The sequence below is a fragment of the Struthio camelus genome, chromosome 6 (assembly GCF_040807025.1).
Source record: "Struthio camelus isolate bStrCam1 chromosome 6, bStrCam1.hap1, whole genome shotgun sequence".
NCBI lineage: Eukaryota > Metazoa > Chordata > Aves > Struthioniformes > Struthionidae > Struthio > Struthio camelus.
This window is the reverse complement of record NC_090947.1, coordinates 734,849-746,055: the sequence shown is the minus strand read 5'-3', so window position 1 is coordinate 746,055 and position 11,207 is coordinate 734,849. Positions and strand designations below refer to the sequence as shown.

At 48.0% G+C, this 11,207-nt stretch overlaps 1 protein-coding gene across 2 annotated transcripts in view; it reads right to left on the bottom strand.

Moving 5' to 3' along the window:
- Positions 1-552: 552 nt before the first annotated feature.
- Positions 553-11,207, bottom strand: part of SLX9 (SLX9 ribosome biogenesis factor) — a 77,121-nt gene continuing 66,466 nt past the window's right edge. For both annotated transcript variants that reach the window (XM_068947681.1, XM_068947684.1), the window contains exon 7: positions 553-1,238. In XM_068947681.1, the coding sequence (XP_068803782.1) occupies positions 1,186-1,238 (53 nt within the window). In that variant the 3' untranslated portion in view covers positions 553-1,185. The remainder of the gene's footprint in view (positions 1,239-11,207) is intronic.

Sequence of the window (11,207 nt, the reverse complement as noted above, 5' to 3'; positions counted from 1 at the left end):
CAGGCTAGCTGAGCACGGGACAAAGGGGTACGTGCACTGAAGCCGTTATCTCTTCCTCCATCTTCTTCCTCTAGGAGGATATTCTGGCATCACTTGCCTTCACCTAACTGAGCCCTTCACACACTGACATTTGTTCCTTTCACAGTAGCTTCCTGTTTTGGTTATTTTCTTTGTCACAGCTTCCTCTCCTACTTGTGCCACTGAAACCAAGGCGTTTGTCCCTAGGAACATCAAGCAAATGACCCTTCACGTGCCTTATTTTATGCTGCTAACATCCCAGACAGTGAACTGCATCCCAAACGTCTGTCAAGCACGTCTGCTAGCTTCCAGCACTTCAAATCCTTTACAATAACAACAAACTAGTTGGACAATAAACCAACACCGAGTACTGCAGCCTCACTAATCTCACGGGAGAGACCTCACCACTTTCTGCTCCGCTGCTCAGCTGAGTTTCCCGGTCGCCCCTATAGCCACCCGGGATGTCTTGTCCAGTTCCTTCTCTCCTAGCCACGGCGTGCTTTCTGCAAACAGAATCTGTACTTGATTAGAGTATAAAAATCTGCTCTTTATTAAAGCTGATTGCACCAGACTGAATAAGGAGTCTGGATCAGACTGTCATAGTGATCCACCCTCACTGCTATGGGTCAGCACAGAAACCCCTTAGTCAAATAACACCAGGAAACAAATACAATTCCCCTATACACATAGCGAAGATTAGTCACATAGAACAGACACCCATGGATCCGTACAATAATGGGAATGTTTCATATACAAATTACAGCAAGTTCAAACAGGGTAACCGAAATGAACCCAGAGCAGAGGCACACCCCTTCTGGCACGAAACACCGATTGTTAAAGCAGAGAAACCCTTAGATTAGATTTTTATGTGCCCTACTGGAAATCAGGTGATCTGGAAAATCCCAGAGCACTTGGATGCGGAGGCCTAAATCGTAGCAACTCTTCTGGCAAAGTTGTGTGTTTTGTTTTTGCTATTTTAACAACTTCTTCATAAGGAAATCATTGACTTGATTAAGGAAAAAAAAAACCATAAAAAAAAAAATCATTGCGCTGCTGCTCGACTGATAAAGCTCCATCACGAAAGTCACTCTTGAAATCGGGCCCAGTTTGGGTTCTTGGGAATTCCTGCACCCATAAAGGCTTCTGAACGCTGGGCTGAGAAAAATCTCAGAGCTGCACTCTGTGGCTCCTGCTGCTTTGGGTGCCAAGAAGGGACCAACCTTGGGGAAATAAAGAAAATCATTTATGTTACACATTTTTGGAAATATTTCCTTTAGCATAGAAGGCATTTCTCTCCAATCTGTATATTCAGATGCTTAGTTCTTTTATCAAAGTTTAACTGTTACATAAATTTCTACTTGTGAACTGTAACCTATTCCAACACTTTTTTTTTTTTTTAACGTGGATTAATGCAATTCTTTTTCGCATGATTCAAATTAGAAGCTTAGCCCTGACAATCAATATGGAGCAGGTGGCCTGCCCAACACAGCTCACATACAGAGAATACTCCTTTTATTGCCACATGCAAGGCAGGAAGAAATATCCCAGAAGTCTCAAGAAACCAAAGGAGCCGGGATTTGCAGATAGGACATTCGGCCATTTCCTATTACCGGGCTCCTGACGCTCGCATGCCAAGCCAGATCTCTCATTACACAACGCTCCTCATGCAGCAGGTCCCACCCAGACTCTGCTGTGTTTCCATCCTGGAACAGAGCTCACCATTTCCCAAAAAAGCAGTGCCGTCTTTAGCTGAGAAAATGGCTGAATAGGATTAAACCGTTTGTCCAAATAAAAACATGAAGCCAGGTACCAAATTGTTAACATCTTGCACTGAAGCAAATTGCGGTTAAGAGCAGAATCAGCAGACACTCAGATAATTACCACGTTGGGGAAGAGTTAGTATTGCAGGGCATGATTTTCCCCTGCAAGGAAACAGCAAGTATGTAGATAAGGGTGATCCAATTAACAAGGCTTTACTCGGATTTCCAAATGGCATGTGGCAATGCTCTTAAGCTCTTAAAGAATGTCCAAAAGCTCTTAAAGAAACTGAGCTGCCACGGGATAAGAGGTAGAGGCCTCCCGTGGATTAATAACCAGATAAAGGTTAGGAAGCGAAGAGCAGGAATAAGACTCAGTATCTCAGAGGGAGGGCACCAGTGGAGTCCCGCAGGGGTCTGGCCTGTTCTGCATCTCCCTAAACAATCTGGAAAAAGGCAGGGCACAGCAAGGAAACAAAGTCTGCTGTTGGGACAGTTGCCAAGAGCAGTGAAAGCAAAGGCCAAAAGATGCTGCAAAAAGCTATGGTGAAATCCACGCTCCAGGGCAGGGACACATCTCTTTGCGCTCACCGGCAAACGTTTGATCAGGCGATTTGCCTCTCCCTTCACTTGTGCAACACGTAGATGAAAGAAAGAGGTGCTAGTGCCAATCTCATCTGCTTCCAAAAGCATCAAGCAGCTCAAAGTCACATGCTTCATTATTTCACCAGGTTCCCTGCGGCTGCTGCTGCCACATCTGCAGGAACCCATTTTGGGTTGCTTTCAGATGTACACATGCTGCAGATGAGGGGGGAAAAACAGGCACGAGTGCACAAGAGGCTCCGTAACATGGAGGAAATGGATCCCTCCTGCAAGGATCAGTTAGGGAACAGGGGATCATGAGGGAGAAATAACACTATGCAGGGAAAGAGTTCACTGCAGGACCTGCTGGAGCGTGCAAGAGGGAGGGGAAGCACAGGGTCACTAGTGCTAGATCGCGGCTGTGCAATTCATGTTAAAGCTTTGCCCTTGACCCTTCCTGATTGGAAGGGAAAGGAGTCACTGCAGCTCGAATCCTTCAAAATCCCCTGGGGCACTGCGCCGGCCAGGCACCCCACAGTGAGTCAAGGATGTCCATGCCTGGAGGGAGTTGTCCGGTCCCCACGTCAAGCACCACGGTCACATAGCTGGCATGCTGCCCCAAGCAGAGTGTGCAGGGGCAGGGATGAAGGAAGGAAGTTCAGTGCTACTTGGTATCCAAAGGAAAAATCTGGCTTCCTAGTGCCTCAGGATCTCCATTTTTGTTAGTCACTTTGCTCCCCGGGAAGCCAACCTGTCAACGGTAGAGCCAGACGGGTGTTCCAGGTCATGCAGAGGTGACCACAAACCAGGCTGCTCAGCACAGATACACAACTGCCAGGCTGAGTCACAGCCAGCCTGGTCCCAGACAGCCTCTTCTGTGGGGTAAGGTGACTCACTCTTGCAGAAAGGCAGCCCCAGTTCCCAGCCCATCCCTGGTGACGTGCTGTTGGTGAGGGTGAGGAGTTCAAGCCTTTTTTGTAAGCTAGGAGAGACTTCCTTGTCCCTAGACAGCAAACCTAGACATGCACCCCCAAATGAAGGATTTGCGTGGCAGAAAGCATGAAGGAAGGATGGTCTAGCCCATCCTCACCGCTGGGCTCAGCTGGCAAGTGCCTCCTGTAACGCAGACTGAGGTCTTGCTGTGCTTTGGAAGCTGTTTCTGGGCCTGGCACAGTCGTGACAAGCGCCAGAGGTTAGGATCAAGCTAGGAGAAGTGCAGGATGAGCTCTGCATAGCTGGAAAACACAGCACCCCTGCAATTATGCATCCAGCTGTTTCCTTTTACCCATAGCAAGAGAGGGTTTCACCCCCACGACAGGTGATTATACTGCAGGGATGAAGGGAAGGTCAGATGTCAGTCAGTTTTAGCAATCCAAGTGCAGACTACTCATCCAGCCAGAGTCCTCCTGCCAGGGCCTTAGGGTCTCTTCGCTGTTGCCACAAGAGTTAGAAGCAAGCAAATCAATCTGTCATGCTCCCTTTCTCCTCCTCCACAAACTGGTGCTGGTCTGAAAGAGGTGGCGCCAACAGAAACTTGGCAGTGAGAAGCTGGTTGTAAGGGGTCCAAGCTGCAAGCTCTACCTCCAGTCCTCCTCAGACTGGAGTCTGCAGAAGTTGCACCAAGAACCATGGATTATTTTCCTCTCCAATGCTGACTTGATTTAGCTTTGAAGCTGGCCCCAGGTAGAGCATGAGCTAGAGACCTCCAGAGGTCCCTCCCAGGCTAAATCACTCATTTTACGTGTGAATGGGAGAGCACAGTAGCCTCTGCTCCCCCACCGAAGCAGTGCATCTAGAGCTGCTAAATGATTTATTTGCATTACAGCACAGTAAACTAGCCCGAGGATTGGGATCTTCTGTGGTCTCTCAACACCAATAGCAATCAAAAATTTTATTTCATTTGCAAGCTACATCCAAGCTGCAAGTTGTACTGCTACTTTCACCTCTCAGTGAAGAATCGGGACACAGAAAGCACAGGGTTACACAGGGAGCTTTTGCCCAAGCCATGAATCAGTCCAGGTCTTTCCTAATTTTGCTTTTTTGCCACAGGAATGAGATCTCTTTAGAGTCCAGGGTACCTAGATGAGTCTCATGAGCACATAGCACCTGGCACTGCACTGCTTGTGCCCAAGCACAGCCATTTCTACATAGCAGCAGACAACTTGCAGTCAGCAAAGAGTCTGGGACTTCCACACACCCTGTTCTGGGCTTTGGGAGTAGCGATTGCCAGGGCACAAGGAAATATTTTGCCACTTTTCTCAAACTGAAGCTAACGTCAGTTTTCACAAAAGAGAAAGAAGTCATCACGGACAACGGCTGGCTTATCAGTCTGACCATGCTGAAGGAATGGCCAAGTCAGTCCTCAAGAAAAAAAGACCACAGAAAAGAATGATAAAATTGACATTGCCTACTTGAATTCACGAGAAGTAAGTTTTCCTCAATAAACGTGAAGTATTTTTGGAAAAGGCCGTAGTTCAAATGATAAAGAGAACAAAGTTAAGTTCATTTTTCCGTAAAGCAGGAAACAGCAGGAATCCTCCTGTTATCCAAGAAAAGGTATTACCAGTACTTATAAACAGCCCCCTGCCTATATCCTGCAATGACAACGCTACCTCGACTTCTCTAAGGCAATCTTATTTGCCATCCCAAAGCATTTGATTACAAAGCTAGAACGGCCCGGGGGGGGGGGGGGGAGGGGGAGGTGGATCAGCTAATTTTTACAACCCAGTACAGAATATGTTTATCAGGAAGATACAAACTCACTTGAGGAACAGGAGAGCATGCATTTCCAGAGACTGGTTCCCAGGCATATGCCCCTTGACAATTTGCTGGTATGGCAAAGAGCTGCCAGCTACTCCAGGTTGGCGGAGGCAGGGAACACCTAAAGTCAGGGCACTCTCCTTCCTTCTCATGTCTGCCCAGCCTCCCCAAGCCTGCCCCTTCCCTGTCAACTGCAGCCCGCAGCCAGCTCCACCCAGCCCCACATGCAAGGCAACCTGCACCCAGAGGAGATGTCTTGGTGCGGGTAGCTAACCTGGCAGATGGGCCCAGGAACACTTCAAGTGCTCAACAACGATGCCGTAAAATTGTTTAGAAGAGTGGTTTACAAATGAATTAAATTAGGACAGAGGAACGGTGAGCAGCAGAAAAAGAATTGTACTGCTTCTTTCTGACGTACAAACCCACCGCAAGGTCCTCACCAGTCCTCGTTGCTCTTCTGGATTAGCCATTTCGCTCTTAGACACTGAACCCAGCTACTGTGATGCTATTTGCCTCTGTCTGAACTGACAGGGGTTGTGCTGGCAAAAGGCATCAAACAGGCTTAGCAGCAGGAGAAAAGCAGGCTGTGGGGCCAATACAGCTCATAGCTTCAACCAGAGTACGAGCAAAAGCACTCTCCCTCTGGCATAAGTCATATTTTCCATAAGGGAAAGGGACTGGGGGACTCTCTTGCACAAGGTCTGTTAGGAAAATTTTTCAGGGCAGACAGGCCAGAAAGCAGAAGGAAAGAGGAAGGAGTCAACATGCTTGCTCTGCCGACTTCCTTGGGTTAGACAAAGGGTCAGGGCCAGGTCTCTGTGACCCACCAAACTTTTATGAGATATACAGCTGGCCTGGTGCAAGCCCTAACTCTAGGAGCAACAAAGCATGATATGCCATCATTGGTACTAGGGCAAAAAAAATATAGGATTTGCAACAGCTGCTACACAAAAGAAAAAATCTCTTTGAAACCTGTGAACCAAGGACACTACCCATAAACTGTGGGTAAAGGAGAATCCCATTCCACCCACTGCATTTGGGAGCTTTGTGCTTAACAGAAAACATCCACTGGCACCACAAAATAGACAGGATATTCAGGATTCTGCTTTCACACACAGTTCTGTTCACAGCCTTCAAGGGCAAAATCACCAACACGAAAAAATAATGTTGTGAAAAATAGCCCGAAACTTTTCCAGTCCTGCATTTGCAGTGCATTCGCTGCTTACTCACTTCTTGCTAAGTGTAGAGCTGCCAGGTCAGGCCCCCACCCTCCCCTCCAGCACAACTTCTCTTTGCAGCTTGGAAGCTATTTTTTCCCACCCTGCTATCTTTAAAAAAAAAAAAAAAAATTGGCATGAAAGCTTTTATCATCCTGAAAACACGCCAACTGCGAAGGCGACTCTGCGTCTCAGACGCCTGTTTCCTGGCAGATTTTAAATCCTTTGCTCAACTGCTAGGATGGCGGGGGCAGGAGATGCCTGCAGCAGCAGCAGGCTGCGAACTATACTTTTAAACAATCACGTTTAACTGCTGCTAAATACCTAAGAGAGCAAAATTTTCAAACCCAGGGCTAAGCAATGCAAGGGCTAGACAAACATCCAAGCAACAGCATCAGCCCATCCAAGGTAAAGAAGAGGTGTGAACATGAGGTATGGTGATGCTGTGCACAGAGATGAAGGGCCACCAGGGTGGGTACAGGCTACCAGACAGAGCCCGTATCCACATCTGCATGGGGTCACCCGGCTTATCACCTCCCTCTATCACTTGCCTGTTAAGCTATACCTTCTCTTCCTAGGTAAAGAACCTTCGGCTCTGCTGACTCTCACTGATTTGAAGGGAAAGGATGGGAAGAAGCCACGCAGGACAGGGTTTTTGAAAAGCCTCCTGCTACTCTGCTGCTGGTGTCAAAATTTACAGCAACCCATCAATTTTACCCACCAACACTGGCTATAAAGGCCACAGTTGACAACCTAAAGTTGCTATCCCTGATCGCTCCCTTAGTCAAGTAAGGACACCTGAAGATCGGCAGGCAGTTTTGCAGGGCAAGGGACGGTGGTGTTCAGCAGTTATCTCTGACATTGACAGGATGCAGCACTGGGACGTCCGTGGGCAGGCTGAGACACAGGGATAGCCCCTGCCTTGATGCATCTGAAAGTCATTCTGGGACGAGTTACACAAACCACTAATGATGTTTTCTGAGGTTCCAGAAAAGCTGCTTGGTTCTGATTTTTGCACTCAGAAACCCCTTTTCCACTCCAGCCCCAAACTGCAGGGGCTCTTTTATCAAAAATTAAGCAAGACAAAAAGGAGGACACAATCCTATCGGGAGTTTATTCTTTTAAAGATAGACCCAGGCAGTCCCTTGGCAATGACAAGCAGCAACGTCTTCCCCTACCACCTACCTGTAACTAGCTCTTCTGGCAGCTGAACGTTTGCCCTAACAATGCAATTCAGGCCACCCAAACTTGGACGCAACTTGAAGTTACTTGGAACTGCCTGTGAAAAGGAAATTAAGTAGCCTGGAAAAATAGGAATGGATATACTTTCAGATTTGTTCTCGCCCTAGTGGGTGAGAAGTTGCTAGGAAGGAACTGGTTTGGAATAGAGGTGCATGGGATCATCCTACTTACTCTTCAGAGGCCTTAATAGATGGTCCCACTGGTCAAGTAGAGTGCACTAAATAGACGGTGCACAGGAAATTAGCTTATGTCAAAAAAAATTACCACTTTGCTAGATCTCTACAAAGTACAGTCATGATGCACAGTATGCATCTCCCAGGGGAGAGATACAGGCAGCCAGATCACAACTCGCAGTGCACAATCCAGGATGGCATCTTGCAAACTTGCCTGCAGCTTCCCTTGACTAACTCAACATTTCACGTCGGTGCAGAACAGTGCATCCCCACTGCTGAAAAGGGAAGTGTGAGGGCACGGCTTGGCTAGTGTGTGACCCAGCCCTGCAAGGAGGCCAAGACCTTCTTCATCTGGTACGCATTTTCTAAAAAACACAAGACTAAAAAAAGCTGCAAAGCTCCCACAGAGCACAGAAAAGCAATAAGTTAAATCCTCCAACATGTCATGAAAGCCTTTCCTCCCTCCCTTCTGCCCTCCAGATACACTTCTACACCCCCCTGAACACCCTGCTCACTAACAATAGAAAAAATAATCTTCACCTTGCTTTGTACCTGTATATCTTCACCTCCTTCACCTGTCTCATCTTCCCTCCATTTAAGCAAATGGATGCTGGCTTTTTCAGAAGCCAGCCAGATACAAAAGAGAGTGAAGTCAAATTAGTACACTTACAAAGAAAAAACATAAAATCTTAGCTTAAGCTTAGTTATATCCATGGGAGCCATGAGCAGCAAGAGCAGTCGCAGGCCAGCACTTGAGAGCTGGGGCCAGAGTCAACTGGCAGGCAAGGCCAGGCCTGTGCTCTCCTCCACGGTGCCCAGCTTGGCCCACAGGGACAGCAAATAGCAGCACAGGAAGCAGGACTGCAGATAGGGCTGGTGTTCAAAGCTCAAAATCCAAAGTGGCCTGAAATAAACGCAATCTACCAGCAGCCAGATACCCCTGAGAGGGCAAGCAGCAACAGACCGGAAGTTGAGGAGATATTTAGAGCTGTTTGACACCACCTACAGCCCTCATAGACATTGCTTTCCAGAGCCTGAGACTTGGCAGGGCACTAGAGCATGCTGGAGAACAGCAAAGCACATTCACCTCGCAGCACTGACACAGGAGCCAGACGCTTTTCCGTCAGATGAAAGGGGAGCACTGCCAGCCCTCTACCCAGTCTGCAAATAACAAGGTGGAGGATGGGACATACCCGGCATGTGTCTGTGGCCTCTGCAAGCACAACTCCAGCCAGGCCTTTCGGGGAGGAGGGGTGGCATGGCAGCCTTTCTCTAACAACTAGCAGCATCGTGGAAATGTCTGCATTGTTGGGGTTAAAAGGTAGGCATTAAAAAAAACCCTGCCTTTGTAAGTGCCAGCCTAGAGGAAGAAGAAAAGCAGCATTATTAGCAAAGCAATAGACATGTATAATTAAGGACGCCTGCCACTTCCCATTATAGCTGATTTTAGGCACTAACTTGGATAAGAGTTGGCTGCAGTTTCCATGCTTTGTCTGAGCATCAGAATGAACTTCTTTTGTAAAGGTTTCTGATGTCTCTCAGAGTTGATCCAAAAAACGTAGGTTGTTCTTCCAGGGCCTGAAGACCTTATTAGTTTCAAGAGACAGCGTTGATGTCTCGGGGGCTTGAAATCAGGATTATTTCAAATAGGGAATCGCAGCGCCTTCAGTTGTCCCCACAAAAATTCACTTGAGCTTTATGAGAACTGGTGCGTGGTTGAACCTCCGCTCCAGTGATTCCCAAACCCCCACATAAATGAAAGGGTGAGCTCAGCCTACACTTTTGTGACACACACACACACACACACCGTTTTGCAACAAAATCACAGAGCATGTTCTCCAGCTCCACCGCGCTCCCCCTTCAGTCTGGGGTGACCACACAGCAACAGACTCATCGTTACAAGCAGCCTCTTGTAGTCCCCTCCCCCGCACAAACACTCTCAGCCTTGGAGAAAAGCGCGCTGCACAAGACGCACAGGAGGCAGGAGCTCGGGTTTCCTCCCTACAGACTGCTTTGTTTGGGAGGTAAGCAGCTCTCAGACCAACAAATCCCAGCATCCACTGCTCTGCCTGACACTTGTAAACACGTTTAGCCATGAAAAGTCCTCTTAACACATTCAATTCACCTCATTTCCTTAGTCACAACCACCTTCACAACCACATCAGATGGGGAAAAAAGTCACTCTAACCATGGCCAGCAAGGACTTACTCTGAGAATATTTAAGAGACAATGTCCATCAACCCCTTCATTTTCCCCGGGAACATACCTTTTCGACAACAAGATGAATCTTTGGAACTAGACACCGAAAGGGCAATTTAGCTAACAATTAAAACAAGCACTGAGGAGAGGGACAAAGAATTGGTTACATCTGGTAACCAGGAAAGACAGGCATGGTACGGGGCTGTTCAGACAGGCGTGCTTAGCTATTTGGACCACTGCTTTGGGCTGCCTCTGGGTCACAGACTTACTGGAGCACTGGAAGAGACAGCCAGCTGAGGCAGCTAATGCAGACTTTCTGAGGGAAGGCAAGAGGAGAGATGTTGGGGAGAGAAGTCAGAGGCTGGGGAAGGCGATGAAAGTAAGAATAGAGACAGTGACCCCTGCCAGCTTAGAGAGGCAGGGGGAGAGGACTGGAAGACTTTGGAAAAAGATCAGGTTGAGAAGGCCTTCATTCAGAGGTGCTCCCACTGCCTGCTGAAACAGGTTCTCACAGTACTAATCCCAAATCAGAACCAGGTCTTCTGCATGAAGAGGATGTTCCACTGACAAGCTAGATACCTTTCGTGGTCAAGCCTACAAAGATCCTACCCCTGAAGGAAGGCTCTTTCCTTGTGGTCCCTCCTGCCTACTGATGTCTAATAGCCACCTCCCCTCCATCGCTGGTCTTCACCTCCCAGCGGGTCCCGCACCAGTGTCCACTTCCCCCACTTCTTGCACCATACTAATCCATGATTCCACCAGCTGCCAGAAACTCCCAGACCGAACAACCCTCCTGGAGCTTTCTTTCTACTCACGTTGGAACATAGGCTGAGCCAGGCTTTCCTTGAGCTCAACCCCAAAAGCCGAGCCAACCCTGCCTGGCCTGCCTTCCCCACAAGAGCAGAGGAACACTCTGGGCCACGGGCTGGAACAGCCTCTCCCACGTAGTTCTGTTTCCACAAAGGATTAGCCATACCAATACTGTGTACTTGGGCCAGATCCCCCTTTGCTAAGAGACACAATCAGGTGGACAGAATGCAAAGGCTGAAGGTACTTTGAGAAGTGCGCATTTTAATAATCACATTCATTATGGCTAGTCCTGGACTCCACTGCCACTAGGTGAGCAGCTGGCCTTACAAAACAAGCTCTCTGACTTAAATCTTTGAATTGCTGGAACCTCCAGTAAAATAGGAATTCTGGTCTGACATCTGGCACTCCACCCCCTTTTTGGTGCCAACTAACTATTGCTAAATACGGCA